Source organism: Strix aluco, chromosome 16 (genome assembly GCF_031877795.1).
Source record: "Strix aluco isolate bStrAlu1 chromosome 16, bStrAlu1.hap1, whole genome shotgun sequence".
Classification (NCBI taxonomy): Eukaryota; Metazoa; Chordata; class Aves; order Strigiformes; family Strigidae; genus Strix; species Strix aluco.
This window is the reverse complement of record NC_133946.1, coordinates 642,627-670,164: the sequence shown is the minus strand read 5'-3', so window position 1 is coordinate 670,164 and position 27,538 is coordinate 642,627. Positions and strand designations below refer to the sequence as shown.

Below are 27,538 nucleotides of genomic sequence, written 5' to 3'. Positions count from 1 at the left end.
CACTGGTTATGTAGGGGAGGTTGGGAAAATGAGGAAAAGATAAACCTGAAAGTATAGGGCTTTTTCCTTAGATTGTAAAAATAAGTTCCCTAATGGATAAAGCAGTTAAATAAGAACTTGCAGGTCCAGTGAAGAGAACTTCAGAGTTGATTATTACTATTGTGGAATGATAAAGCTGGAAGCTTTTACATTACAGCAGGAATAAATGTGACATAGAATACTCTGGTTTTTGGTGTGTTCATTAACTCAAAAAGGAGAGATTTTGGACTGGCTGTTAATACTGATGTGTTTGGTTGTACTGTAATGGTAGCAGAGTTCAGTACTTGATTTGTCAGGTTGAGGAATGCAGAGGGCTAGAACTGTGTTGATGCACAGTAATTTTATAGCTGATGAATCGTCACTGAAAGAAACTTTTGTGCTGTCATGCTGTCTTGGCAATTTTCAGCTTGTGTAACAGTCACTTGAAGGGCATGTTTAAGAACAGCCCGTAGGCTTTTTGTACATAACACTGAGGATTGGTCTTATTCCTACCAGGCAAAGGGTAAGGGAAGTGGAAAGGTGGCTTATAACCAACTTCTACTTGCCCTCTGGTCCTCTGCTGCTGTTCTGGGGCACCTGGCCAAGCATACATAATGTGAAAGACTTGCTAGTAAACCACATTACTTGAAGGTAGAGAATATATGCAATTTGCAACAATTTGTACATATTATGGAAAAGGTTGCATTTAGCAAGAAGCAAAGAAACAGAGTTATGTTACAGACTTGGTTAACAATATGAGTATTTTATAGTAATGTCAGTTTGCATCTCAGTAATCTTTAAAAAAAAAGTCAAAGTACTTTCAGACAGATTCTCATGTGACAGATTCTTCATTCATCAGGAGTCGAACTCTTGTTGATCTTTTCCCCTACTAGAAAGCAGTAACTCCCTTGTACTGTACTCATCCCAAAGGCATTGTATGTTCTAAGGAATGTGAAAAGTATTTCTTAAAGTAAATTCTCTTAGACTCGGAGACAGTATTTACTTACACTGTTTAAATATTTAAACTTGACTGAAGAACAAAATAATATTTTAATATCGATGTAGTTAACTCAGATTGTATCATTCTGATTGTTCTATACATCTTATGTAGAACACTTTCCTACTAGTTTCAGTTTTTAGCTTTTGCATCTGTAGTGTTCCTAGATTTAAAATGTGCTCTTCCAAAAAAACCCAAAACCACTAACCCCTAAAAAGCAAAAAATTCCCCAGCCTTCAATGTTATTATTCCCTCATGGGACGCCTTTGTTAGTAGTACAGATGAGGCTAAAGTCATTCTACTGTGAATGTTCACAGGTACTTTCTCCTTCCTTTTCTGTGCAGGGCTAAGGTGGTCACCAATTGAATATTGTTTTCATTGTGTCAGGACCTAATTTTTGCCTTTATTAATGATTATTACATTTGAAGCCAGCTTTTAAGTGCGTTCTGACTTGGCATGTTGGGCTACAGCATTAGCTGTTCTCCAGAACAGAATTAAATAAGGGAGAGAAGGCATCTACCATTCATCCAGAAATAAAGCAATTCAAGCCAAATAGGATAAATAGCCCCAGAATATTCTTTATTGAATGTCTAGGTCAAGTGTCTAACTAAGCTTTTATAATGAAAATGTTGGTATGTATGGAGATATTTATAGGTATTTCTGTGTTCCTCTTTTCAGACCTGACTTACATTTGAAGGCTTTTTTTACTCCTACTGATAACAATAAAACTCAGCGCTGGTATGCATTGGTTTAAAATATATAGCATATTTACTTATATGCCGAACTTTTATGGCTTTGCTTTCTTGCTTGTTCATTAAAATGCTATGTGATGTAAAGTATTCTGGTACTTTTACCCATGCAGAAGAACTCCAGGGGGGCTGCTGAAATGGAATCGGTTTGTTTGCAGCTACTGTGCAGGACTGTGTGTATAGCTCTCCCAAACTGGAATTGATCCAATAGAGAAATCTTTGAGGTAGTCCATCAGAATCCACAAAGCAGCTGAAATAGATATGCTGAATAAACATGCAGTATTTAAGCTAATAGCAGGTAATCACATCACCTCTGAAACTAATGGTAGTGTGATATAGGTGAGGGTTTTTAAAACATTTCATTTAAAACTTAAAATTATTTAGTTAGGTCTATTCCTTTTTTTGTGAACTGAAAAGAAAAAAAGTTTCACTTAAGGTAATGTTTACTTTTAAACCTATGGCAACCTTCCTCTATATTGTACATTGTCTATCTCAGAGCTGCATTAGATCATTCATTCTTTTGTTAATGAATCACTAGAATTATTTGTTTGACAATGAATCATAAAGGAGGTTTGAATGAAGCTTGTTGAGGAGTGTATTATTATCAAATTTGCATCACAAATACTACATTCCTACATATATTTCATTGGCTTTCATTGAGTTACTGATCCTATTCTTATTTCTGCTTCTTTCTCCCCTCCCTGCCTCATTTTATCTCATTCTCTAAAAGGACATCTTGAATTCAAGCTTATTACCTTTGATAGCCGTTGTATTTTCTTTTCTATTGCTTTACTGTGATAATTTGCCAAGCCCCTCATTTTTGTAGATAAGAATCTACTCTAGCTATAAAGTGCACCATTTACTAACTCACACTACCACTATTTCGTACAAGTTAGATGTAAAAATGTTTTGATTACACTGAAATTACCTGGGTAGACATTTAGAAGTCTATTAAAAGAAAAATTTTGCAGTTTAAAATTAGCTGAGAACATAAGTACTGGTTTCTAGGTCATTTTAAAGAAAAGATGAACTGCTAGGGGCTGGAAGTAGTGTACATTGTGCAGGTATATCATTCAAGTTTAGGATTTAAATTATTGGTAGTTTCTAAATCTTACACTTCTTCGTATGCTACAATCAGTTTTCACGTGAGTCAGATTTTAATTACAGGTGTGAATTTCAATAAATTTTATGTTTTCTTCAAGAGCTTTCTTCTGTTGTTCAAACTGTTGCAGAAGCATGTCCCTGTCGTAACAATATTATTGATGGCATCTTAGGTGGTGTTAGCAACACTTGACATGTCTGAGAAAATAGGGTTCTGAACATGTTGATCCAATCAATAAACTCCAAAAAATATGTTTTCTATGGGTGCGCCTAGTTATCTTAGCATCTCTGGCTGTTTCTGGACAGACTTGATTCTTGGTAGAAGAAAATTGGGTAAATGTAAACTGCTGTGAAGTAAGAACTGGTAAGTTCATAAAGTGTTGAGATTTTAGTTTATCCTACTTCGTTTTGTATGGTTCATAATGCTCTGGATAGTTGACTAGAGGATGTTCCTTGTGGAGTAGTGGGGATTTAGTGCTAATAACACATTCAGTCTTAAGAGAACTGCAAAATCTTTGTTGGCTTTGGTATTTGCTTGAAGATGTTCTAGATTTTTTGTGATTGTTTTATTTTTTTATTTTTAAAAGAGAAAAAACATGAAAAAGCAAAATAGAATAACAGACAAATTTCAGTACAATACAGAATTTATGGGTGAACAAAAGACCCAAGCATATGTGCATTATATTAACAGGCATAAGTTTTGGTTTACTGTATGTTTTGACAATGTTTATGAGTTTGTTTCTGGATAGGCATTTTTTTCCCTGAAGACCTATGGACCAAACAGTGTTCATACCCTTCCTTTTGTTTCTCCATCCACTTGTCAGGATGTACAGGATCTAGCCATTGAGATGTAGACCTGTTTCTTAATAGGTGTGATATTTGGGTTTGCTCTTGCTCGGCAATATCAAGGCTTGAAGCAGCCTCTGCTGCCCTCTCCTGCTGTGCTATCTGGCTTCTGCTCTTGGAAGAGTGAGTGACACTCAGGATGGAGCCAGGACGAAATGGGCCCTTCCAGCTTTGGAAGCTGATAGGGTGGAGAGTTCCGTGCACCCTGATGCTCTTCTGTGAAACTGAGACCGTTACAGCTTAATACAGGTTCCCCTACCTCCTATAGCGTATCAGTTATGGGCTGGGGAGAAAGACCTCAGACACGCTACTTAGATGAACGTGAAGGTGAATAAAAACCATCTGAACTTGTCATGTGAGTTGTGATGGTAGCATAGTTTCTCACATTTGAAGTGGTAGGCTAATCTTGTATGTTCAGGAACTTCTAATACACTTTTTCATATTCCTGGGTCACAGGTGGTAGGAAAAACACCTTCAATTGTATTAATAATGGCACAAGAAAAATAGCTATTGAGTATGGAAGTTAACATTTCATATGTAATTTGGGTGATCTAAGCAATGGTTGACCAGATGCAGGCTAGAATACCTGTTTGCTTTCCTTTTAAAAAAGGCATAAACTCTCATTTCATAAAATGTTTGCATATATAGTTAAAATGAGGAAAAATAGTATTGAAAGGCTTGAAAGTGAAAGTTCTGTGTGAAGATATGTAGTAGGGTATGAAAGCTACTTTTATAATTCTTTCTCTAGGAATTAATTGCTCTGAGGATAGTTGGTGGGACCACTAAGGAAGGGATTAGAAGCGTATCCTGGAAAAACAGTTATGTGGAGTTTTGCATATATGCCATTAAATGGTATAATAGTATCTTTTAAGGGCTCCTGTTTTGGATAACAAACAGAAGCTTAGTTTAGGGAGAGTGTTTGAAAATACATGTAATTGTTGTATAAATATGCAATGAAAATAACTAGAACTTGGATGACATTGTACAGGACAAAGAGTACTTAAAGTGCAGACCTCTGTGGGAAAAGTAATGTTTATTTCAGAAAGTATCATCTAACTGGAATAAATTTCTATTATAAAAATCTATACTTATGTAAGGACATTACTAGAATCAGGTTGTGCAGTGAAATCTTTCTGAATACATTAATCTGAAATGGCGAGTATCTATTCTGTAATTTTTATGCATTTATTCTAGCTAGTTATATTACAAAATATGTTTTATTTATCCAGCATACTTTTGACTTTCAAGTTCTGGTACAAAAGGCTGCAGCACTTTGCTAATTCAGTAGGCGTGTGTCCTGAAAATAAAAATACCATGTAAGTTGTTCTCTCTCCTCTGGGGAACATTGTAGGTGTATTTATGATATTATCAGTGGCTGCTGGCAAGTGTTTGACTGAGCAGGCTTTAGCTGGATCACAAGATCATATTCTTCACAACTGAAGACAAGTTCTTTTTCCTCCATGCCGCAGGTGATGAGGAGCTGAAGGGATTTGGAAAGACTCTGTGTTCTACAGTAGGTATTGAGTTGGGTGCCCAGTGCACACTCATTGACTCTTATTTTCTGGGTCTAATTTGGGTCAAAACTGATCCTAGAAGATAAGAGTTTTGATGTTTTAAAAATAAAGCTAGGCAACGTCTTGTTAAAACTCTGCATGCTGGGCTGTGCTGTTTGACAGAGCATTTGGTAGGTTTTTGGGTAACTGTGAAGGTGAAAAAAAATCCACACTGAATTAAGGTGACAACATCCATAAGAAAGGATGTCTTGGAATAGTTTGATGGGGTATCTTTTGATGTGTTACTTTCAGCATGCAGAGAAATTCTTTCCTCTTTGCAGTTGTGATGATCTGAAAGGATACATTTAAGAACACTTGGAAGTAATTTGGCACTTTGACACTCAGACTGTATTACACATGCAAGTCCCACAGGATTTCGAAGTTTGTAGGGCTTTTGCACTTGAATATCCTTTTGCATGTAGTGACAGGCCTGGGTAATAGCATAATACTTTCATTTGGATGTTGCATGTTAAAGGCTGGTGCCTGTAGCCCCCAGGGGGTCTTAAGTGGTAACCTTCTAGGTCTGGAATCTGGGAAACAGTGCTGTAAGGGTTTGCTTTTATTTTGGTTTTTGCATTTTAGAGCTAAAAGTTCCACTTACTATTAAGGATATATAGTGGAGTTTCAGTTTTGTGACAGACGTCTGAATAAAAGCAGATGAATAAACTCTAATGTGTGTGGTGCTGGGTAATGATTCTGAACACTTTCTTAACCTTTCTATCAAGTGTTATGATTGTGGTATATGCTGAATCCAATTCATTACAATTATTGTTGACTTATACATTTAGACACTCATAAATGGCATCTAGATCAGATAGAGGGCATGCTACAGTCATAGCCAGGAGCTGAGATGGAAATATGGTAGCTTTCTATGTATATGAAAGTGCATTTTTTGTTTGTACATAGCATAGTTTTAATAGTAACAAATCTGGTGTGCCACTGTTCTTCCCAGGTTTGCAATATGTACATAGGGATTATATGCAAAAGTGAAGCAAGTCCTTGACTTTGCTAGTCATTGATCATTTATATCACTCTTGGGTTTTTTCAGCACGTTTGAACTAACAGCTTAGAGCTTAATGTGAAGATGATTCTAGTCTAAGCCAATGTTCTTTATATGTAGGTGGTACTTATTTATGGAAGAATTTTAGGCTAGTCTTTCCACAGTTGAACCAGTTGAATCAGTTCAGTGATTTTCCTTTGGAACTTCGGATGCAGTTTTCATTTAGTTTCTTTTGGGAGATAAGAGTGGAGTGTTGGCTTTGGTTTCTTTCCTAGACTAGGTTTTTTCTTCGTTTGTTTTGGGTTTTTAATTTTTTTTTTTCCCAAGTGTTCTCTGTGAATGTCTGCAGCTTATCACTGATAGCTAGTCAGCTCTCCCAAATGAAATATTTAAGGTTTAGTCATGTAAAGCAGATTTTGCCTGAATGTGCCAGAATTAAACAACTTACTCTGATACATCTGGTTCTGTTCCACTATTGAAATTCTTGTAGGATTCAAAAATAAGAACAAAAGGTAACAGAGAACACCGGTACAGAACAGTTATCCCTGGTTGTACTTTTTTCGTCCTTTATTCCAGAGGGGTAAAAGTCCTTTTTGGTACAGTTGATACAATTTTTCTACAGAATTACAGTATAAACAGAAGGAAGGCTTCCTGAGCCCTTTAACAATATTTCTTCTATAATGCATTTTTCTTTGAAAGTGCTACAGAATTTGTAGTTCTGTATTTGAATGTAGCCCACACAAATATGATTACACCACTTACACTTGAAAACTTGAGAATAGGGAATATTTTCCTTGTACAGACTCTGTAGATGGAACATTCATGCTCCATGCGTGGAGAATGAGAAAACACATGGACACGTTAACTGGAATGCATCTGGCACGTCTCTTCCTTGGGGAGATGGAGTGTTCCATAGCTGTGAGTTGTTTTCTAAGTGGCAGAAAAAGTTGTTCTACATTTGTTCTTTATCCAAGATATTCTGGCTTCCCAAATTCTTCTTTTGCAACTTGAAAACTGACTCCATCTTGTATTCCACATATGTTGTATCACTATTACCACAGAGTTGGATATGTTAATCATAATCCACCAATCATCCTTTATCAAAACAAAAATGACCAAGATCTTTACATTGGAAGATTGTCTTTTTGAAAAGGCACTGAATGTCTCCCTGGATCTGAGGGCCTGTGGCTGTCACAAGTTGACATCCCCTAAAGTCAGACCATTTAGCACCATCTTTAGTGCCAGGCAAGTTTTTGTCAGCAAGCTCATCAGGTGCTACTGTCTTAACAAGTCCATTTTGAGGATATTACCTCTCTATCTACATGATGAATTTGACAACCTGTTCAGAATCAGGTCATTCAGTAAAAACCAGGAAGACAAAGTTAATGTATGTTTGAAGTGCTGTGTTTTCAAGACCTCACACCTTGGAGAGTATGGCTGCTTGTGCCAGAGAATTGGAATTAAGAAGCCAGAATTACGGAAGTAGTAGTCATCTTCCTTATCTGTGAGTTCTAGATTTTTCTCCACAAGACCTGCATTCCTTTTCTGTGGCTACAGTTCAGGCATTCAGCCAGTGTATATTGTTTACAATATGCTATTACAGAGAAAAATAGTGTAAATTTTATTCTGAGCAGGTTCATCTTTACTTTTCCAATGAAAATTCCTCACCTTCATGGAAGTAGTACCTCAGAACCTTTCCAGAAGGCGGTCTCTGGAACCATTATTTTCTTCCTGGGAGAGGTGTACTGCAGTGATTAAACCTGCTGAAGTAAGTAGAGGATGTCCTTCAGTGTGGAAATGGAACCATTTTTTGTGGTCATGTTTTATCATCTGTCTGCAGCCTGGATGTCACTGCTGTTAAGGACATCTTATTAGCCTCCTGAATCCTCTCTGTGGTGCGTTGACCTTGGCCAGTGGTGAAGCCCTCACCCAGTTGTTTTCTCACTCCCCTACAGTGGGATAGGGGAGAGAATCAGAAGGGCAAAAGTAAGAAAAACTTGTGGGTTGAGATAAAGACAGTTTAGTAACTGAAGGTGGGAGGAAGAAAGAAAGAAAGAAAAGAAAAAAAAAAAAGTGATGCAAAAGTAATCAGTCTTCATGTCCCACCAACACACCAAAGTCCAGCCTGTCTCCAAGCAACATCTGCTTTGGTTGGAAAAACTCCCCCAGTTTTATTACTGAGCTCATGATGTTATATGGTACTGGAATATCTCTTTGGTCAGTTTGGGCCAACTGTCCCAGCTGTGTCCCCTCACCCCCTCTTGCCCACCTCTAGCCCTACTCTCTGTGGGGGTCAGAGTGAGAAACAGAGGTGGCCTTGATGTTGCGCCAGCACTGCTGAGAGACAGCTAAAACACTGGATTATTGTCAACACTGTTTTAGTCACATATCTAAATTAACATAGCACCATACAGGCTGCTATGCAGGAAATTAACTTTATTGCAACTAGACCCAGTACACTCTGTCCCTGAAAGTCTCCAAATTCTGTCATTTCACTGTTCACAGGGTAAATGGGGAATACCAGGGTTTTAGGAAGTGAACGTTTGCTTTAATCCTTCTCAGCTAAGCCTTCCAGGTTCAAAAGCAAGCATTTGAAGCATGAGACTGATTTCAGCAAGGGCATTTGTTCATTTGCCTCAGTGCAGTTGGGCTGTCGGATTATTTCACACTGCTTTCCTGAACAAACTGTTTTCTTTGACTTCCTGCCCACTGAAACCAGACAGAATTAATTCTTACTCCAAGTTGTCTTCAGAATGTTTCTTCAGGAGTTACTGAAGGAGACTTGGATGATACTGGTCTGTGGAGTTAGCTGTTGTGCAAAAACCGAACACTGTACCAATGCAAGTTGTAGAGGAACAGGAGTTATTCTTGAATCCTTAGTGAGGAGAGGTCTACTTCCTATAAAACTGATTCCAGTCTTTAGGGTTGGTTCTGTGATTACGTACTCGGCCAGCCACTATGGTAAATCAGTATGTCTTCCATCGAAGACAGATGACCTCTTATGTGACTCATTGCACCGTTACCTCAGATGACTTCAAGTGTCTGGAATCGTTCTGAGTTCTCTTGGCAAGCATTCCTTCGGTGAGTGGGTCAACTTTGCTCAGATTTGCTGTGATAGTTCTGTTCAGCACTTGTACTTCCCTGAATCCTTCAAAAAAGTGACATCAGATGTGTTTCGTGAGAATTGGGAAGCTCATTTTCACTGTCATGTTGTGCAAGGACTAGTTATCTTTGTTAGAAAAGAAGTTTTACATCAATGCTGTAGGGCTCTGGACTCTGAAATGAGTGAAAGCTTACATATGATGGGCAACCTCAGTGCCTGTTACTAGATTGACAGGTAGCATGATGTAGAGTCATTTCTCTCTTAATAGCAAATCGGATTTTGGGATAGGTACATGGAAAGTCACCCATTAGCAGTTCACCTATGTGGGGCTTCAAACTCTGACGTGCAAATTTGAAGTGTCTTGCTTCTAAACCATGAGCAGCAGACATGATATTCTAATTAGGATGTTGGAAGCTGGGTATCGATCTGTTTTTCTTCCTACAGCAACTGGAAGCTCTTGTACTCCTAAATGAGTTTGTAGTCAAACTTTCTTGGATACACTCCCAACTATATCAGTGTGTCTGACTGTACTTATGTTTTTCTTTGTAGCTCAAGGAAAGATGAGGTATGGCAATGATAATCCATATTTTTTTACATAGGTGCGAAAAGTTTGATATTTGGACCTTTCTCGTTTTGTGTGAAAGGGTAGAGAAAATTCAAGGCCTTGCTTAGTCCTGTGGTCTTTCACATGTGTGTATGCACCTTATTTTTCAAAACTGGTTGAATTCATTTCTTATTCTGCATTAGAATGTTCTCCAGTCTCAGGTGACAAGGTATTCAGCACTGCATGAGCATCACATCACTCAGGCTCTGGTTTTCTGTAAGTAAACTTCCCGTAACATTATTCCATCTTTGTTGTTTCCTGTTATTATGGGTGGAGTGTAGTAGTCTTTCAGTCCCAGTAATTTGCCTTTTTCTGTCTCAGGTAGCTGAATTGTGAGGTTTTCTATGAGTTAGAATTCATATTAGGTCATTTAATTTATGTCCTGGCAGGGCTTCAGAGGCATGTAAAAGTGTTCTTAGCTGATGTTTTCTTCAAAACTACTATATAACCAAAAATTCTCTTGGAGAAACACAATCTACTGCCTTTCATACCACTGAATTCTCACTGTTATATTAAGAAAATGTTCTGTATGTGGATTACATAAGAATACCAGAAAACTAAAGAGAATTATTTATTAAATATTTATTTGGCTACAGCTGAGAACAGGTTCTGGTAAGAATTGGGTTTTTTGGCAATAGTACTACTTAAACTCTTACAGAAGCCATTTTTATTATCTGTGTGGGGACACAGGAACTTAAACCCCTCGGTGGAGACATTTCACTCTGACATAAAGTAGCTGTATGGGTGATTTATCTGTAGCTTTGTCACTTGTGGTTTTCACTGAGTGTAAAATGTGGATGTCCCTGTTTGACAGGTTATCTGTCACCACGGTAACCAAAGATAGCGACCTCCTCTATTAAAAGTTTTGCAGTATTATGATGGAAAGTATTTTATAAGTCAAAGTATGAAGTTTGTGTTCTGATATCTGTCACAAGAAAAATGCCTTTTGAGTAGAGCTGTTAGGCTGAAGAGAAATTACTAGGCAAAATCTTTGAAAACTGAACAGTCTCTCTTTAAATTTAATGGTCCAGGATAATGATGTATTTAGCAGACAGAAAAAGAAAAAAGGGGGGTGAAGGACTATGAGCTTCCCTCTTTGCGAGTCACCTGTAGCCTCGTGCTACATGTGTTCTCACATCACATGATGTGGCTACTGCTGGGTTATACCCAGTTTTCTGCACTGGGGTTCAGGGCTGCACCTGCAGTTTGTGTAGGATAAGTATTTTATATCACACTAATGAAGCAGCTCAGTCAACACAGTAGCAGTCATTATAAGATTCTGAAATAAAACTTTGGCTTTTAGAAACTGTAGTAATAGACGATACAGATGCTACTCCTTTATAAAGTAGTAGTTCCTGAGACAGTTACCAGAATTGAAAAACTTCAAATCTGAAGCCGACATGATTCTGTTCCTCTCAAAAAAATGCAGTAACCACCATTGGATCTGTGTGTGCATGTGCTATTGAATTTTAGCTAACAGGATCCCAGCTATTAAAGTCTGTAAGGTTAGGCTAATCTGAGGAAAATAAAAGCTGAAGGATGTTAACTTGTAATTCCTCTTTATTTATGAGTATTTTAAGCATTGCATGTTAAATCTGAACGTTACATTTTTACGTTCCATATTTAAAATAGTGCGCTCTTACGTTTCTTGCCCTGACTCCCCTTAAGGAACTTGTGTGTGATGCATAAGATGATTTCTATGGAAAGCAGAGTAATACAGTTTTCAACTGAGATCTTTATGTGGAAATGGAATAGTGTAGTGAATTCTGTGCAGTGTGTTGATCAAAGAGAGAATAATTGTGACGGATAACTCAAATAACACCTTTCTACCTGGTAGAAGAGTTGAAGAAAGCTCTTGGATTGTCTGTTTCCTTAGTAAATTTACTTCACTTGCTCAGCTAGATTTGACATGAGCATCAAACCAATAAAGATGTTAAAAACCAGATTATGCAGGTCTACCTCATTAGCAAGCTGGTCTTCAAGGAGATTAACTAGTATAATTTAACTCTGTAGAAAGAGACATGGTTTTGGATGTATGAGTAATCTTTCAAGTAATTTACATAAATAGAGATCTAAGAAATGACAAATGTCTTGGCTTTAAAACATTGATTTGTGTGTTTTGTTGATTTTGAAAAGGAAAACCCCTTATTAACTTTTTGTATGTTAGAGATAGCTACAAAATGTTTGGCAGTCAAAATATTTAAAAAACCTTCACAATAATAACTTGAAATGCTATGGCTGTTTATCTCAATATTATTCCTTGGACGTCGGATACACGAAGCTGTGTAAACCTATAACTGCATGTTTCTTTTCTTACTACACTTAGTTCTTTACACAGGTCAGTTTACTTTAACAGGGATATGAAGATTTAGGGAAAGGTAGAATGTATTCAGTTTAAAAGGGAAAAAGAAGTGTGTGATTTGTAGTGAAGATTAATCTTTCACTAAATATAGAGTCCAAACCTACTTCAAATATGTGAACTTGGTATAGCTAGAACTGTGTTCTGATGCTGTATTTGCTCTTCCTTATGGGAAGGAAAATCTGTGCAGAATCTTTCTGTCTCTCAAAAGTGTACTCTCTGCTCACTTATCATGGGTCTGTGTGTTGGTGAGCCCTACATTGACCTAAAGTTATCAGCCAGCTCTGGGAAGTGTTTTGCTTACTCTTTTGCAACATTGCATTCCCTGCTAATTAGATATATCCGACTCCGTGGTGCCTTTGAAACAAGTCAACACTTGAGAAGACACATTTGGTCTTGTACAGTGACAGTTTTCCTCATCAGCAAAATTTTCAGGTGATAATTCACGCTGGTAATCTAATTTTATCTTTTGCAAAGATATGCTGTGGTAGGGATAAGATTCCTCATGCAATCTGAGTATTTGCTTGAAGTCCTTCTGACAGTAAGTCTGAAATGATATTACACAAACCATTGCAATTTTTGGAGCAATCAAAATTTTGTGTTCCTCTTAGTGGTTGTTTATGAATCTCTTTCACAGGCAAAGTATGTGATTTTATATAAATTTTGAGAAACCCATTTGTTTTGCATTGTTTCCACCTTTTATTTAGAGCTGCAATAGGCATGAAATCTTTGTCTTTCATTTCGGAACGCTGTTTTGAATCACTGTTTTTATGAGAACATGTTTCAGAGCTCTTTCCTTTTTGACTGAATTTGAGCTCTGTGACTACCTCCCTGAAACAAAGCCAGTTGTTCTGACCATTGGATACAAATGTGTGCTTCAAGGGAAGTCTCATTGTTTTCCTTAAAAAAAATCTTTGTCCAAGCGTTTACACATCTCTTACAAAAGAAGACCCAACCCCAAACTTCGTGTATGCTTATTCCACCCTGTATATCCAGCTACTACTAATCTTACTCTGGCAAATAGTCTAGATCTAATATTATTCTGGTAGCATGTGCATCAGTTTTGGAAGCATTTCTTGAACTCAAGGACACTGTTTCTGTAAAATAAATTTTTCCCTACTTGGATATTGGTATAAGCAATACAAATAGTAAGTGTTACAATGCATTGAGTTTAATAGTAACTTTATGTTATTGATGTATTTCAGGTTTTGTATTCCTACTTTTATTGTAGGTATGTTTATAGCTAACAGCTGAAGGGAGTGGAGAGAAGCTGATAGACTAGCACAACATGTACTGCGTAAGTCTCATTTCCTTAGGAAACCAGCTGGGGAAGTGTGAAGATACCATGTTAAAATCAAAGAACTAGCAGTTCAGAAGATGCTGAAAGTACTGAGTTCTGACAAGTTTTGTGGAAGTAGGTAGTCCAATAGAAGAACTGTGCAAGTGTTCAAAGTTAGGAAAAGCTCACAGTACAATAGAAATGCAGTTGCACACCTGTGGAGCAGGTGTTACAGATGCAAGAAAAATTTATCAGTGCTCAGACCTTACTAGACTGAGATTCTAATGAGTGGGATGAAGCCCTGTAGGAATTCAGGCTTCGGTAGTTTAGTGCTTACAGCGCTACTTGTTCTTCCTCTCCTCATCCAGGTTTTCCATGTTTTTGTAGTGAAGTTTTGTGGATTTTTTTGTTTGGGGTATTTTTTTTATGGTTGACTTGATTTTTCCCTTACTCTAATTTGTTATTTAGCACTTTTAAAATGAAAATAAAATTGCAATATTAGGAAACTTCTGCAGACTTTTTATGTAGGATTTAGTCTTCAACTTGCCTAAATTCTGTAGGATCTGAAAGGACCTATTAAAAACTTAATTTCATGATCATATTACATGGGTTTTCAAAATGAATAATTTTTTTATGATACTGTAGATGGTACTTAAAATGAAATTACTTTGAGCAGCACTGTCTTTTTTCTTTGTCACATGACTCATATTTCCGTAGAATCACAGAATCATCAAGGTTGGGAAAGACCTTGAAGATCATCCAGTCCAACCATTAACTTCACACTGACAGTTCCCAACTCCACCAGATCCCTCAGCGCTAAATGTCACAGAAGGAATCTCGGTGTTGTCTTTCTAACCTTGTTTATTAATGTTCATACATGTATGAATGATGTTAATTTCAAAAACCCCCTAAACTATTATTAACATTTTCAGTAGAGCATAGTAGTGTATTTCCATGTTCAGTTTGCTGGGCCTGACTCTTGTTTAGGATTGTTATCTGTATGATGTCCTTCATAGATATGATTATGACTTTCTCTATTACCACTAGACTATTAGACACTTCCAGAAGCAATAAGATGTTATTATTTTGTTCATCTGAACAAATAGCATACAGTCTGTAAAATAATGAATGTGGGATTGCCTCCCACCCTGGCCCCAGTTGAGCTTTGTTTCTACTCTGTTCCTAGGGGAAAAAAAAAAAAAAAAAAAGAGGTTAAAACATACTTGTACTTAAAATGAGAACAAGTGTTTCAGCGTATTTAGGGTATGTTTTCATTATTGCATTTAGACCTGAATCTTCATATCCAGGAATTCTGTAAATGCATACTGATACAGAACTGTTGCAGACACATTCTTCCTTACCTGTTATACTCCTATAAAGTGATTTTAGAAAAATAAGTTTCAGCAGATGAACAGACTTCTTTAAGAGTAAATATAGAAAGTCTTTTTGTGAAGTTGTTTCTTTGCTGGATTTTAGTGTATAGATAGCTTTATACTCAGCAAAATCAGATTACAGCTCTGGACTGTAAGTATCTGTATATGTATTCTAACTTTGCAATCCATGTTTGGTTAAAAAAACAACCAAACAAAAAGTAAACAAAGGTAAAAGAGAAGTATTTACTCAAGCTAGTTTTGTATAATGTATTCAGATTTTGTATGCTGAAATCGGTGTTGATTAATATGTTGAAATAATATTGAAAATGTGAAATTAGAATCTTACAGTTATGTTTAGGAAACTTTGAAGTGGAGCTTAATTTTTAATTATTTGGTATATTAAAGATAAATCAAAGGGTGGTTGTGGGAGGAAGATAACTTACTGAAAACAGAAATCAGATTTAATAAATAGGGCAGTGTTATTTCTAAAACAAAGCAATATACATTCTTTGTTAGAACTGAGAAGCTGCCCAGATTTTCTTCTTTTCTGTGAGCAGTCTGAGAAGCTCTAAGACAGTGATTTAGAGTACAAAGCTGAGTAGAGTTTTGTCATCTTAATTTTTATACTTTCGTTGAAAATAAATAAAAAAGGTTTCTCCAAGACAGGTGGGAAGTCTTGCTCAGTTCAGTGTTTTCAAAAGAATGTTTGTTTAACACAGACTGTGTATTTTGAAGTCTGATCTTCCCTTCCTATCCAGAAGCTGGCAAAAGTGATTTGTTTGCAAACAAGAAGGGGTATTGTTGGTGAGCAGAAAACTTTCTCTCTGCCAGCCCCCCAAGTTTTTTTCCAATTTCTTGAATATTATGCCAGCCACTGGATAGGAGTAACTTGAAAATGACTTAATATTCACTGTTGTTTCTCTTGCCTGTTACTTCCTTTTAAGGCTTTTGCAAAACCATGTTACTGTCCACCCAGCAAAAATACAGAAGTGTACTATGTCCCAAACTTTTATTTGGAAGGAGGAGTCCCAAGATCCAGCTGTTACAGCCAACTGTGTTAATTGTATCAGTAACTTACCCAGATAAAATTCTGGGGGAGTTGGGATCCTAGTGAAAGGTGGAGGATGATGGTACTGAATGGTTCTTCAGCAGTAACTGACACCTTCGTAAGTCCTAGGACAGAAAGGCTTTTTAAAGGACACTTTATGTTACTGCAGAAGTTCCTACATGGGCTCTTAAAAAAAGTAAAACATTAGATGCAACAGCAGCAAAAAGAAATACTTTTTTGCAGAACTTGCAGTTGAAAAATGTCAGTGATGTCATTGCCACTGGTCACTAAAGTTTTTGTCTTAAGCACTGCTTTCAAAACGAGACAGCACTTTACAGTACTGACAGTTTTTCGAGTATAATACTGACTTGGTGATGTTTGGTATGTGGCTCTTCAGAGGGGTTAGAAGCTGACGGAGTCCTGGCTGACCAAATCATTGTGTGCACTGTCGGCCAGTGCTGTTGTGCCTGATACTGAGCACTATTAGAGGGACACCACTGCAGTAGGTAAATAAGCACCTAACCTATGGTGATGATTATAACATGCCTATTTATTCCCTTTTCATTCTGCCCATGCTTCCAGTTTCTCTGATTTCTTTCCCTTCTGCCTTTTATTGTATTTATCCATTTTCATTTTGCTTTGCATTGATACAGCTTGAGTGAATGAAGTTCATCCTTAAATGTTAATTTCCCCCAGACTTTTCAAACCTATTTTAGAGGTTTTTTAACTGAGTAGCAATTGCTAGCCTTGTTTCAGCAGAACCACCTGTTGGTTTAGTGGAATGACTTATGGCATGTATTGCCATATCCCCTCCCGCCCCCCATGCTTTAACTTAATTAAAATACAAGCTAGAATATTTTTCTTCCTTTATTTACCAAGCATAGAAATGATTTCTGATACCCAGCAATAATGAAAACCATATTTAACCTGCATAGGAGAATATCTGTTGCAATAGTGGGAAGGATGATCTTGTGAATAAGGTGCTAATCCAAAATCTGGATGGTATCGATTGAGCCTGTTTCTTCTACATCCTTTGGAAGCACAGATCCCTTTCTCTATGCTTCCTTCTCCTGTGTAAATATGGCTTAATTGCTCTGCAAAATACAAAAGTACCAAAATCAAATAAATATTGAGGCATTCAGGAGTTTGGAACATCCAAGTATTTCAGGTAGTCCTGGTTAGCAGTACATTTGGGGGAAGATTGAAACACTTTTTTCTGGTAAGTTCAACAAATTTTTCCTGTTTACAGAGTAAAGGGCCTGAGGATCATCTTATCCTATTGTTTGTTGTATCGTTGATAATATGGCAAGCCTCTGGAACATCTATCGTTCAAATTCCCGGGATTGTTGCATGCATTTCTTTGACTTGATTAAGATGAACTGACTATGAATTTTGTCAGTTGTACAAATAGTGTCTGTGGTTATTGTGGGAAAGCCCCTCTTCACTCTGTCTTCCTAAAAGTACCAGCATTTTGTTTAACCTTTTGTGGCTGTTAAGCTGAATAAAGTCTTTCTGCTCTAGAATACATCAGAGTTAAATGCTTTTTAGGTAAATTTTGATGTCCAGGGTACTTTAGATTTTAAGGTGCACGTAGCCTGTGATGTGCTATATTAGGGTCGAGCAGATTTTGCCTAACTTTGGGCCATCTATTTTAGGCCTATCAAAGAAATACTTTTCTTTCTAGGTATTTAATGTTAGCTCTCCTTTGGCCTGTTGTTCACTTTGGTTCCAGCTCTGACAGCTGTATGGGGACTGAGTTAAAATGGAGATAGCTTTTTTGGCATCTTCTGGCATCAAGATTTCTGTAGTGATGTTTTTAAAGGTATGGGGAGACCTCGGGTATATTTCTATTCCCTTTTACAAATGGAGGCATAAGATGGAACATGAATTGTTTAAGAACTTTGATATGAAAAGGATTTTACTTCACAACAGATTTTAGTGATGTCTTTAGCACTAGGTTCTGTTTCGAAAAGAAGGATAAGCAGTACTGTACTCTGCCACCTGCATCTCTGTCTTTCACACTGAGAGTATGTTTCTAACTTTGATTGTGTGAAGTTGTACTTCTGAATACTTTAAATGATTTATTAACTTTACATGTAGGACCTGTAATTGTAGTTTGAAAGTATTTTGTGTGGCGTAATTACTGATGTTCTTTCTCTGTGATGCGTAGTGTGTTTCTTCTGCACGGACCTGAAAGTGGTATCTTCTGTAACAGGTCACCAAAGTGCTTACATACAAAGCTTTGCATGTACGATTAACAATACTTAGAGCTCAAATGTATTTTTATCAGGGGTTTGTAAGTGAAAAGACAGAGTTTATCACAGTTCTCATTAATTTGGAATGTAAGCTGCATTAACAGCTCGCCTCTGGAATTTCAAGGGCAAGCAAGAGATGGCATGTGACCTTTCATGGGGAAAGATTTATATAAGAAGGGAGTTAAGGGGACTAGGGTTCAGGAACCAGCAAATGATGCCAGAATTTTAATTTGTTGCATATTTGTATTGTTTAAAGAAAAAGATGGGAAAAGGGGAAGGAGAAAGAAGGAAGATCAGAAGAAGTTAGCTGGGGAGAAAAGTTGCTTTTTCCTTAGTAGCTTAAGGTATAGACTGCTCATTCAGCATTCTTACAGGCTGAAATTTTGATTTTTGGTCTTGGGCAAGTTCACTATGTGTATGTTTTGTACAGGGACAAGAATGTAATGTATAAAAATTTGAAGCTTGATTTACTGTATGGTCAGCTTTGATTCCTAATGGATTAAAGAGTTAAACCATCTTAAAGGCAAAGATACTATTGGATGATGATGATTATTACCTGGCACCCTTCATGAAAATGAAATTGCAATTCATTGCTGTAGGTGTAAAATTACAACTTTCAAAATTGCTGCAATATCTTCACACTTTATATGACATAAATATTTTACTGCAAAATGAAAGAAAAAAATTGCTAAATACTTCAGTTAAAGTATAGGAATAGTTTTGCTTTTGGAGGAATAACTTTATGAAGATAATACTATGGGTGTTTAATAATAGTAATGGCAGTTGTTTTGTTGGAAATATGTCTCTTGAATTCTTGTTACTGGTAGGCATGTTTTGCATATATCACAGTGTCACAGAATCATTCAGGTTGGAAAAGACCCTTGGGATCATCGAGTCCAACCCTCAGCCCGACTCTGCAAAGTTCTTCCCTACACCACATCCCCCAACATCTCAACTAAACGACCCTTAAACACATCCAGGGATGGTGAGTCTGCCACCTCCCTGGGCAGCCTCTTCCACTGTCTGACCAACTTCTCACAGAGCTGCTAACAGAGGTTGTTGGCTATAATTAATAATGAAACCAATTACTATTTTATGTGGAACGCATTGTTAATATGCAGTGATCTTTCATGCTGTGTTCACGCACGTGTGTACCACGTTAAGTAGTTTGAGTGAAGTGTATAATACATCTGAGTTCAAGCGGTTTCAGAAACCTCCAGAAACTTCTGTGTAATTGATTTGAATTGATTTGAATTCAGTGAGCAGTGTTAGCTGCTTCCACCAGGTTTTTGGGCAGCTTGCACATTATTTGAAAGGACACCAGAAGACAGAAGTCTTTGTATTGATGATACAAAGATCCTTCTTGCTGGCTGTGGCTATCTGAATCCATTAACACTGGAATAACCTATTTTTCCAATTTAAAAACAAGGTGTCAGTATTACTGAGTGCCAGTTCTTCTGTCACTCTCAGTAAAGGGAGTGGGATGAAGAGCAAAACCTCTGGAATCTTTGTAGATCTGGGATCTGTAAAGCAGATACTGGCAGGCACTAACTGAGGAGGTGTTCACTGGCTGTTCAGTGTGTGTGTGTTTTTAATGTGGTGTCACATTTGGTTAATTAGCTCTAGTTAATAGGAATTTCACTTGGATATGGAAGGATTGTCCTTTTAGTGTTAAGAATTAATAAAAGGGGCTTGAAAGAAGACGTTGGAAAGGATAGATGCAGAGTGGAGGGAATGTGGTTGGGATCTAAAACTTACACACGGGAAAATCTTAATCACCTTATTTTATTATCAGGAAAAAATGGGCAAAGGCTGTTACTTGTCCAGTGAAAGAAGTAGAGACCAGAATGAGTTAGAGGTTACTGAGGTACTCCCCTCTCTAGTTTAACTGAGGGAGTGGTACTTTAACACGGAATAGGAAATGGCCATCTGTTGCATTGTCAATATGTACATTGCCTCAGTCTGTATAGATTTGGGGTAATTCGGGTACCCATTTTACAAAATATGGGAGACCAGTGGATACATTTAAATGCATACTGAAGGGCAAAATCATACATATAAGTGCGCTCTCTCCCCCCCTCCCCTCCATTCAGATTTTCTAATTTCTTCTTTAATAGACATCTTCAAATTTTGTTAAATATTTGTAATAAATTCCTTTACATAAAATAGAATTTTTTGTTATTGATTAAACATGTTTTCAGATAATTGATCAGAAAAATTAAAAAAACCCAACAACCTCTGTGTTTGAAAAATCATTAAAAAATAAAGATGTGAATGAAACCTGATTTGACAATGAGTTAACATTTGGTATGTGGCCTTGACATTTTTGGAAGTTGTCGGTAGTTATCAGTAGCATATATTGAAACAAATTATAGCTGGTTTTGAAATTCCATGATCTGATTTTTTTTCTATTTCTGTGTGTTGTGCTAAAACAGTTGAGAATGTAAAATCACTTAGATGTTGAGTTGCAGCCACCTGTTGAATAATCTGATATCTCCAGACATCACTTCTCTGCTGAAAGATGAATGACTTAATAAAAGTCAGCTGAAGGCAGGTAACATTGACACCTCCTCACCTCAAACCATGGGATTTAGAGACTTACTCCAATTTTACTGTTATTTAAGTAGATGGATTGAAAAATTCCAATAGAGAGTCAACAGTAATTACACTATAAAATATCGGAAATGTGGTGAGCATACTGTACTGAATTGGTTTTATTATGAAATGAAGTGCAACTACTGAGTCTTCTCTTAGACAGGTTTTAATCTTGTATAGCAGCATTAAGTTAATTACTTTGTATATGCATTTGTATATGCATTGTAAAGGAGTGGAGTCCACAAGACATACCTTTTCTCTCTATCTTTTTGCTTCTACATAAGGATTAAATGTAAATTACTGTATTTGGGTGAAGTACACTTCCAGTCAAAGTGAGAAGCTTCTTGTGGCAAGAGCAGGCCAGGTCCTCGCTGTCTGTAGAATGGTGATTCTTTCAAGTGTTCCTGGGTCTAAACTTTGTTTCACAGAGAATGCAACTCAGTAACTTGTGTATTTGAAAATAATAATTGTATTTCTTTTCCAAATTTATCAAATTGCAATTAATTTTACTTTGTACTTGCAAACATATAAAATTGAGATTTTAAAGAATTGCCATGATTTGGAAAGAGTCCAGAATAATTAAAAAACCCCCAAATTCCTCCCCCACTCCCACCCGAAAACAAACCAAATTCTGGTGGGATGGGAAGAGTGTTTTCCATCTGTCTGTATTGTATACAATTTAAGAAATCGTGTGAAATAGTTAGATTTTATGCATAATAAATAGATTTGTAAAGCTCTATCACAGGACTTTTATGTGGAAGGATTAACAGTGCTTTGTTTGTGTTCTTTCTTTTATTCATATCTGATGGATGTAAATACTTATTTTTTCTGGTGCTGATATCTTGGATACAGAACTATTCACTTTAATTTTTTTTTTGCCTTTGAAATATTGCATTTCTGTGACACATACTTCATGTATCCTTCCATACACTCTTTTTTCCAACTTTGATCTTTCTTTATATTTAAGTTGATGAATTTCTGAAGATTCATCTTAACTGCTTTGTTCCTTAACTTTGACTGTTTAATATCTGGAATAGTTTTGAGACTTCTGTAAGCCTCTCTGAAATGGATCCTTTTCTAATTTTTTTGAAAACTTGGATACCAAATCAGTTGCACTTGAGGTAGATGGAAGGTGTTTCTTTTTTCAAGAACATTTTCCTAGCAGTGGCTACCCCAGTCTGAGTGCAGTTCTTCAGCATGCTGCCCTTGGTAATCACAATCAGTATGTGCTATCTTGGGGGTAAGACTGCTGTTTGGAGTTTACTCTGTGTAGTTTATATGCCCGTTGTACCAAGACATCTGTTTCTAAATTATTTTCAAGAGAAAATGGTAGAATGTTAAGTGTAAAAATACATAAACTGGAGAAAATACTTCTTACAAAATTGTCAGATCGATTCTAATTAAATGCCTTGTAAAATTTATTGTGGGTTTTAAGATAGAAGCAAACTAAACTGTAAATTAGCAGGAAGCTTAAAGGAGCATATTTTTTCCACCATAACATTGATTTATGAATTGCTTTATGCTAGCAGACTTGAGTTGTGTGAGACTGAAAATTGTTTTTTATGGTAAAGCCAGGAAAGTAATGTATTGATTGCTGCTGCTGGGGTGTCTGCAGAGGAAGCAACACATATGGACTGCTACTACTAATGCAGAATTTGTACTGTTTCATACTGTCAAAATATAGCTTCTCACAAGAAAATGTTTTAAAATTTTAATGTTTAATCTCAAAGTTTTGTAATACAACTTTAGAGAAAGGGTGATCCCATTTGAATGTGATGGGTCAGCAGAGATTATTAAAACTATCAAAAGATATTTTAAATGGTTGCAAATTTCAGCTTTGCTGTTTAGGAAGCTTTATGTATTGTTTAATGAAAACTGATTTCCCAAGTATCTGTTTTTACTTGAAATTAGACTTTTATCCATGCTGGCCTTGCTTCCTTAGCTACCCTGTTTCTCCTGTGATCTGCTTACTGGGTAGGGGAATGCAGGTATGGTGGGAGTCTAGAGCTGTGTGTGCTCTGCTTGGTTGGTTTGAATGTAACTGCTGATGCCTGGGTGGGTGCTGCCTTACAGAAGAGGTAACTGTTCAGCTCTGCTGCTTTTTCCCGCTCTTTGGAGTAGAGGAAAGAACAGGAGTTTGCGCCTCTCATCTCTACCCAGCAATTGACTTGCAAGCATCTATGTGTTTTGTGTCTACTTACCTCTGAAATTACACTGAAATCATCCAAGAGATGCAGAAATTGCTAGAGTGAAGACTGATGGATGGGTAATGTTATCACAGGAATCTTGTTTTCTTGGGTTTAAAATGTGTATAGAATGTTAGACAGGTCTTTGGGCATGTGAAATACTTGGCCATGTTAAATCAGTTTCTTTAAGAAATCAGAACAATATTAATTATTCAATTTGTTTGGTATGTTTGTAAGATAAATCAGACAATTTGCTGTTTTCTGTAGGAAAAGGCATGATTTGTGCAAGAGAAAAGATCATTCTTCCCACTATTGTACCATGCTTCAAATGTGGAAAACAGAAGTTGAAGGCTATTGATTGCATGGTTTATGTTGTGTGGTGGCTTACTTCAGAATGGTCCTAGCTTTCAACATTCCTTCAGGATAGTACTGGTTAATGTAAAAATTGATTTCACTTTGCCACGTTATATTGTGGTGTATCCCAGAGCTAAAATTCAGTAAAAAAAAAAAGTTACAATTTTTTCAATAATTGTTCTAGGACTTCAGCAGGTGAAGAACAAAATTGATGTTTCTATGTGCATTCCTGCACCGTTCAGGATGACAGGACACTGTTGAGTATTTGTGGTGTTTCTGAAGGGTTTCCTATCTATAGCACTGTGGCTTTAAAAAAAAGGAGGGGGGTAAAAAAAAAAAAAATTGCATCAGAGAAGTTATCAAAAATTAGCAGTTTTTCTCTGCACCTTCCTGTGTAGAAATTCACTCCTGACTTGTCCAAGGAATCCAACTAGAAATTCTGACAAGGAACTAGAGTGTCCTGGATAAATCATGTGGATTTTTAATCTATAGACTTCTTTTTGAAGACCACTTGTTGACAGATGTTCGATTTCTTTTTTAAATATCACATTATCCATTATATTAGTTTTTTATTTACTGCTGTTTGTGAAGAGAGACTAGAATTACCCGTAATCATCTGTCACTTTGAAAACACGCATGGCGGGCATAGGCTGGATGCAGCTTGCAGCTTCATTTCATGTAGTGACTCTTTATGTTACTACTGGAGAATATTAAGATTGTATTTATTATATGACTTGCAAGACACATTTGGGGAGCCTGTTCTGCTTCTTGTGGCAAAACATTTCCTAATATTGGGTATATTCTGAAAATATTCTCAAATTGATGGCGATTTAAATTCCACCAGTTTGTCTTTAAGTAATTGAATTTTATCTTTCAGCAGGCCCAGCAGAAGGTTTGGGAAAAATAATCCAAAGATTTCCTCAGAAGGACTGGGAAGACACTCCTTTTCCACAGGGAATAGAGTTGGTAAGTTTGCATTACATCTTATAATTTTTAGAATTTCTTTCACATACAGTTGGAAGATACATCTGCCTTCATGCAGTAATCTGTATTATCTAACCCAACAGGGAATGGATAGAAATTATGTGAGTAGAGGGGATAGATAATAGCTTTAAAAATAATAATTTTGACTCACAGAAGAAATTTATTCTGGTCTGTACCACTAAGTAGTTATTCCTAGAATACAGAAAAACTCTGCTGCAAATTTAGAAATATTGTGTTTAAGAAAAATGTTTATTTGTGTCAGTAAATTTATCATTGACTACATTTTTAGAAGCATCCTTCAGATGGCAGATGACTTTTCATTGTCCAAATAAATACAGATGTGTATTTGTATATTGTAGATTAAAAAATGAATTAAAAATAGTACCCCAATTAATTGGCTTGATTAAAATGGTCAGTCTTTATCCAGTATTCTGTCCTTGACAGATGGCATGATGGGTGCTTACAAGAATGGTACACTGAACAGGGCTACTGTACAGTGATCTATATTAGATGCCCTCGCTGAGAATTCACTAAGTGCCACTTCTTTCCCTTCCTTGATCTCATATTTTGCAATGCAATAAAAAGGTGTATCTTATCTGGATCAGGGATTCATTAAACATATGGCTTTCAAAATCCTGCAGAGAAGTGAAATACTGTGGTCATACTCTGCAAATTAGGTTTCTGAGAAGTCAGAGTGAAACTCTAGACTGCCGTGAACTTAGGAACTTCTGGGGCAGGATGAGCTAGAGGAGGAGATGGGCCATAGGAAATGTTGCAAGAGAATTCTTTGTACTGTGGGACGAAATAAGCTGCAGAGGACAAAGACACTGACTGTTCACTGAATTTATTACACAGATACAGCAAACATAGCAAGCTTTTACCAGTGTGATACCTTTCAGCCAGTGCTCAGCTCCCTTACTGAGTCATAACATGCCATTGGCCATGAGTTGTCTTCTCCAGTGAAAGAGAGGGGAGGGCATCTTGGTGTTTACTGCTTGCTTTCTGGTATAGCAGAGGTTTCTGTTGTTCTCTCTGTGGTGGTGGACACGACTGGTTGCTCGTTTTCTTCAACATTGTGGTTTTCATTTCTTCATAGTCAAGCATAAGCCTTATGTTTGAGGGGATGTCATGCATTAATCACTGGTGTAAGCATTATTTCTGATACACGTGATGGATGGTTACAGTGTTTGTGGTACACTTGCATAATACTGCATTTGGCAATGTAGTGCTGTGCTGAAACAATGGAAGCTCCTGCTTTCTCTGAAGTGTTTCTACTGCTGTTACAACATTATACCGCTCTGTATAGCAATTGCTGTTTGCTCTAGCTGGTAATTCTCTACTTAATACATGCCTAGCCAGCACGTGCTTGATGACTGCTGACTGAGTTCAGATCAGTGGCTTTTTTATATGGTACCCACAGTTGTAGCTCATTAGAAGAGAAATAAACTTTGATGCCAAGGCTTAGGGGTGTTTTCTTTCTTTAACCACTCTCTTGGGGTTGAACTAGGTGGTTTGATCTTGCCTTAAACAACTGCAAGAGTTTGAATCATACTAAGATTTATTTTCTCATACAAATCTTCCTTACCTATTTCAAAGTAAGTAATGTATCTGACTTCCAGGGATGTGTTGAAATAAACAAGCACAAGTTTCTTAGAGCAGGCAGGCTGCTTAAGGGCTATATCTGTACCTAAATGTTATTTCCCATTTAATTATAGGTTGTTAGCACTACAAGAAATACCTTTCTAAAGGAGGATTTTATTTTTATTCCTTCATTGAACGAAACATTATTTCTGTATCAGTTCTCAAATAACTCATTAGGCAAAGCCATTAAGACTTTAAACTTTCCCAGTAAAATGAAATCCGACAACTTAAAAGTTAAGGACATCTATTCAGCCAGTTGGCAAAATTAGTCAAATTTTTATTTGCTTTTCAAATGTGGTAATAAAATTTTAATTAATTAAGATCAAGGAGTTAGAGATATTGCAAATATCAAGTACAAAAGTAAATCACTATGAGAGTCAGATTTTGGCAGGATGTGTTTTTTAATGTTTTGGATGAGTGTAACATGAATCAACATTAATTCATGGAAAGGAAAGAATAAACTCTGTGTTACCATTTTCTGTTTGTCACCCGAAGGGCAGCTTTAATATCATTAACAGGCAAACAGGTAACATGCAAACCTTGGAGGGGGGTGGGTGGGAAGGGAGAAAGAAGGTAAGAGAGAATAGTTGACATAAATGTGTGTGAAGATGAAGGTAGACGTATTTATGAATTGCACTTAGTTCTACGGGTAGTTTGAGTTAAAATCCTCTTAAATGTACTTCCTTTCCTTTAAGTGGAGGATCTTTATGGAATTTTATGGTTTCTCTGAAATAGGAAGAAAAGCAATGGTTTGTATCTGAAGAACGTTAAGGTCTCTTCACTGTTTTCATGAAGGAAAAAAGGCCAAAGCTTTTGATGCCTAGCAATAGGATTGAAGGGAATTTTGATTTTTTGAGTCTTGTCTTCTGTCAAAGTTAGTACTTTTGCCATGAATCATGGAGATCTTCAGCTGATTATTGATGAAGATCTCACCACCCTGTCCCTCACCCCTGCTCATTTGTAAAGCAAATGATTTGCCTGTGAATTGGGACATTTGGAATTTATTTTTTTAAACTTTTTTGCCAAATAATACAGGTTGTCTTGGCATCTAATGGGTGATACGATGTAATAGTTGTTTCCCATACATGTTGTTAATTTTATGAAACAAGGAGGGTGAGGGGGGAAATAGTGGAAAAGACCTATGCTCAGCCCTGCCTCCCAAGCTTTAATACTTTAAGATGGAGAATGCCCGTTTGGACCCCTTGTGATCTCCAAAGCTTGTGGAGATGCTGTTAGTCCAAGCTCCAGCCAAAAACTGGTGGACAAAATCCTCTGAGACTTTTGTGAAGGACTTTTCTCTTTCCTCAACCTTGCACGCCCCGCCCCCCCCTTCTGGGCTTGAATTTGTGTAATCAGATTTCTGAGACATAAATTAAGACAATGTAGAGAGTGGAGTTGTGCAGGTAATTTTAATGTTAAATAATAAAAATACTACCAATACTAGTTTTCATTTTGTTGAGCCCAGTTTTGAAAAATGGGCTAGCATGGGAAAA

The 27,538-nt window shown here is 36.8% G+C and overlaps 1 protein-coding gene across 7 annotated transcripts in view; it reads left to right on the top strand.

Moving 5' to 3' along the window:
* Nucleotides 1-27,538, top strand: part of SBF2 (SET binding factor 2) — a 302,371-nt gene that overhangs the window by 62,161 nt on the left and 212,672 nt on the right. For 5 of the 7 annotated variants that reach the window (XM_074841634.1, XM_074841633.1, XM_074841629.1 and 2 more), the window contains one exon: nt 24,298-24,386. In XM_074841634.1, the coding sequence (XP_074697735.1) occupies nt 24,298-24,386 (89 nt within the window). The remainder of the gene's footprint in view (nt 1-24,297; nt 24,387-27,538) is intronic. The other 2 variants (XM_074841630.1, XM_074841632.1) reach the window with 1 other exon arrangement.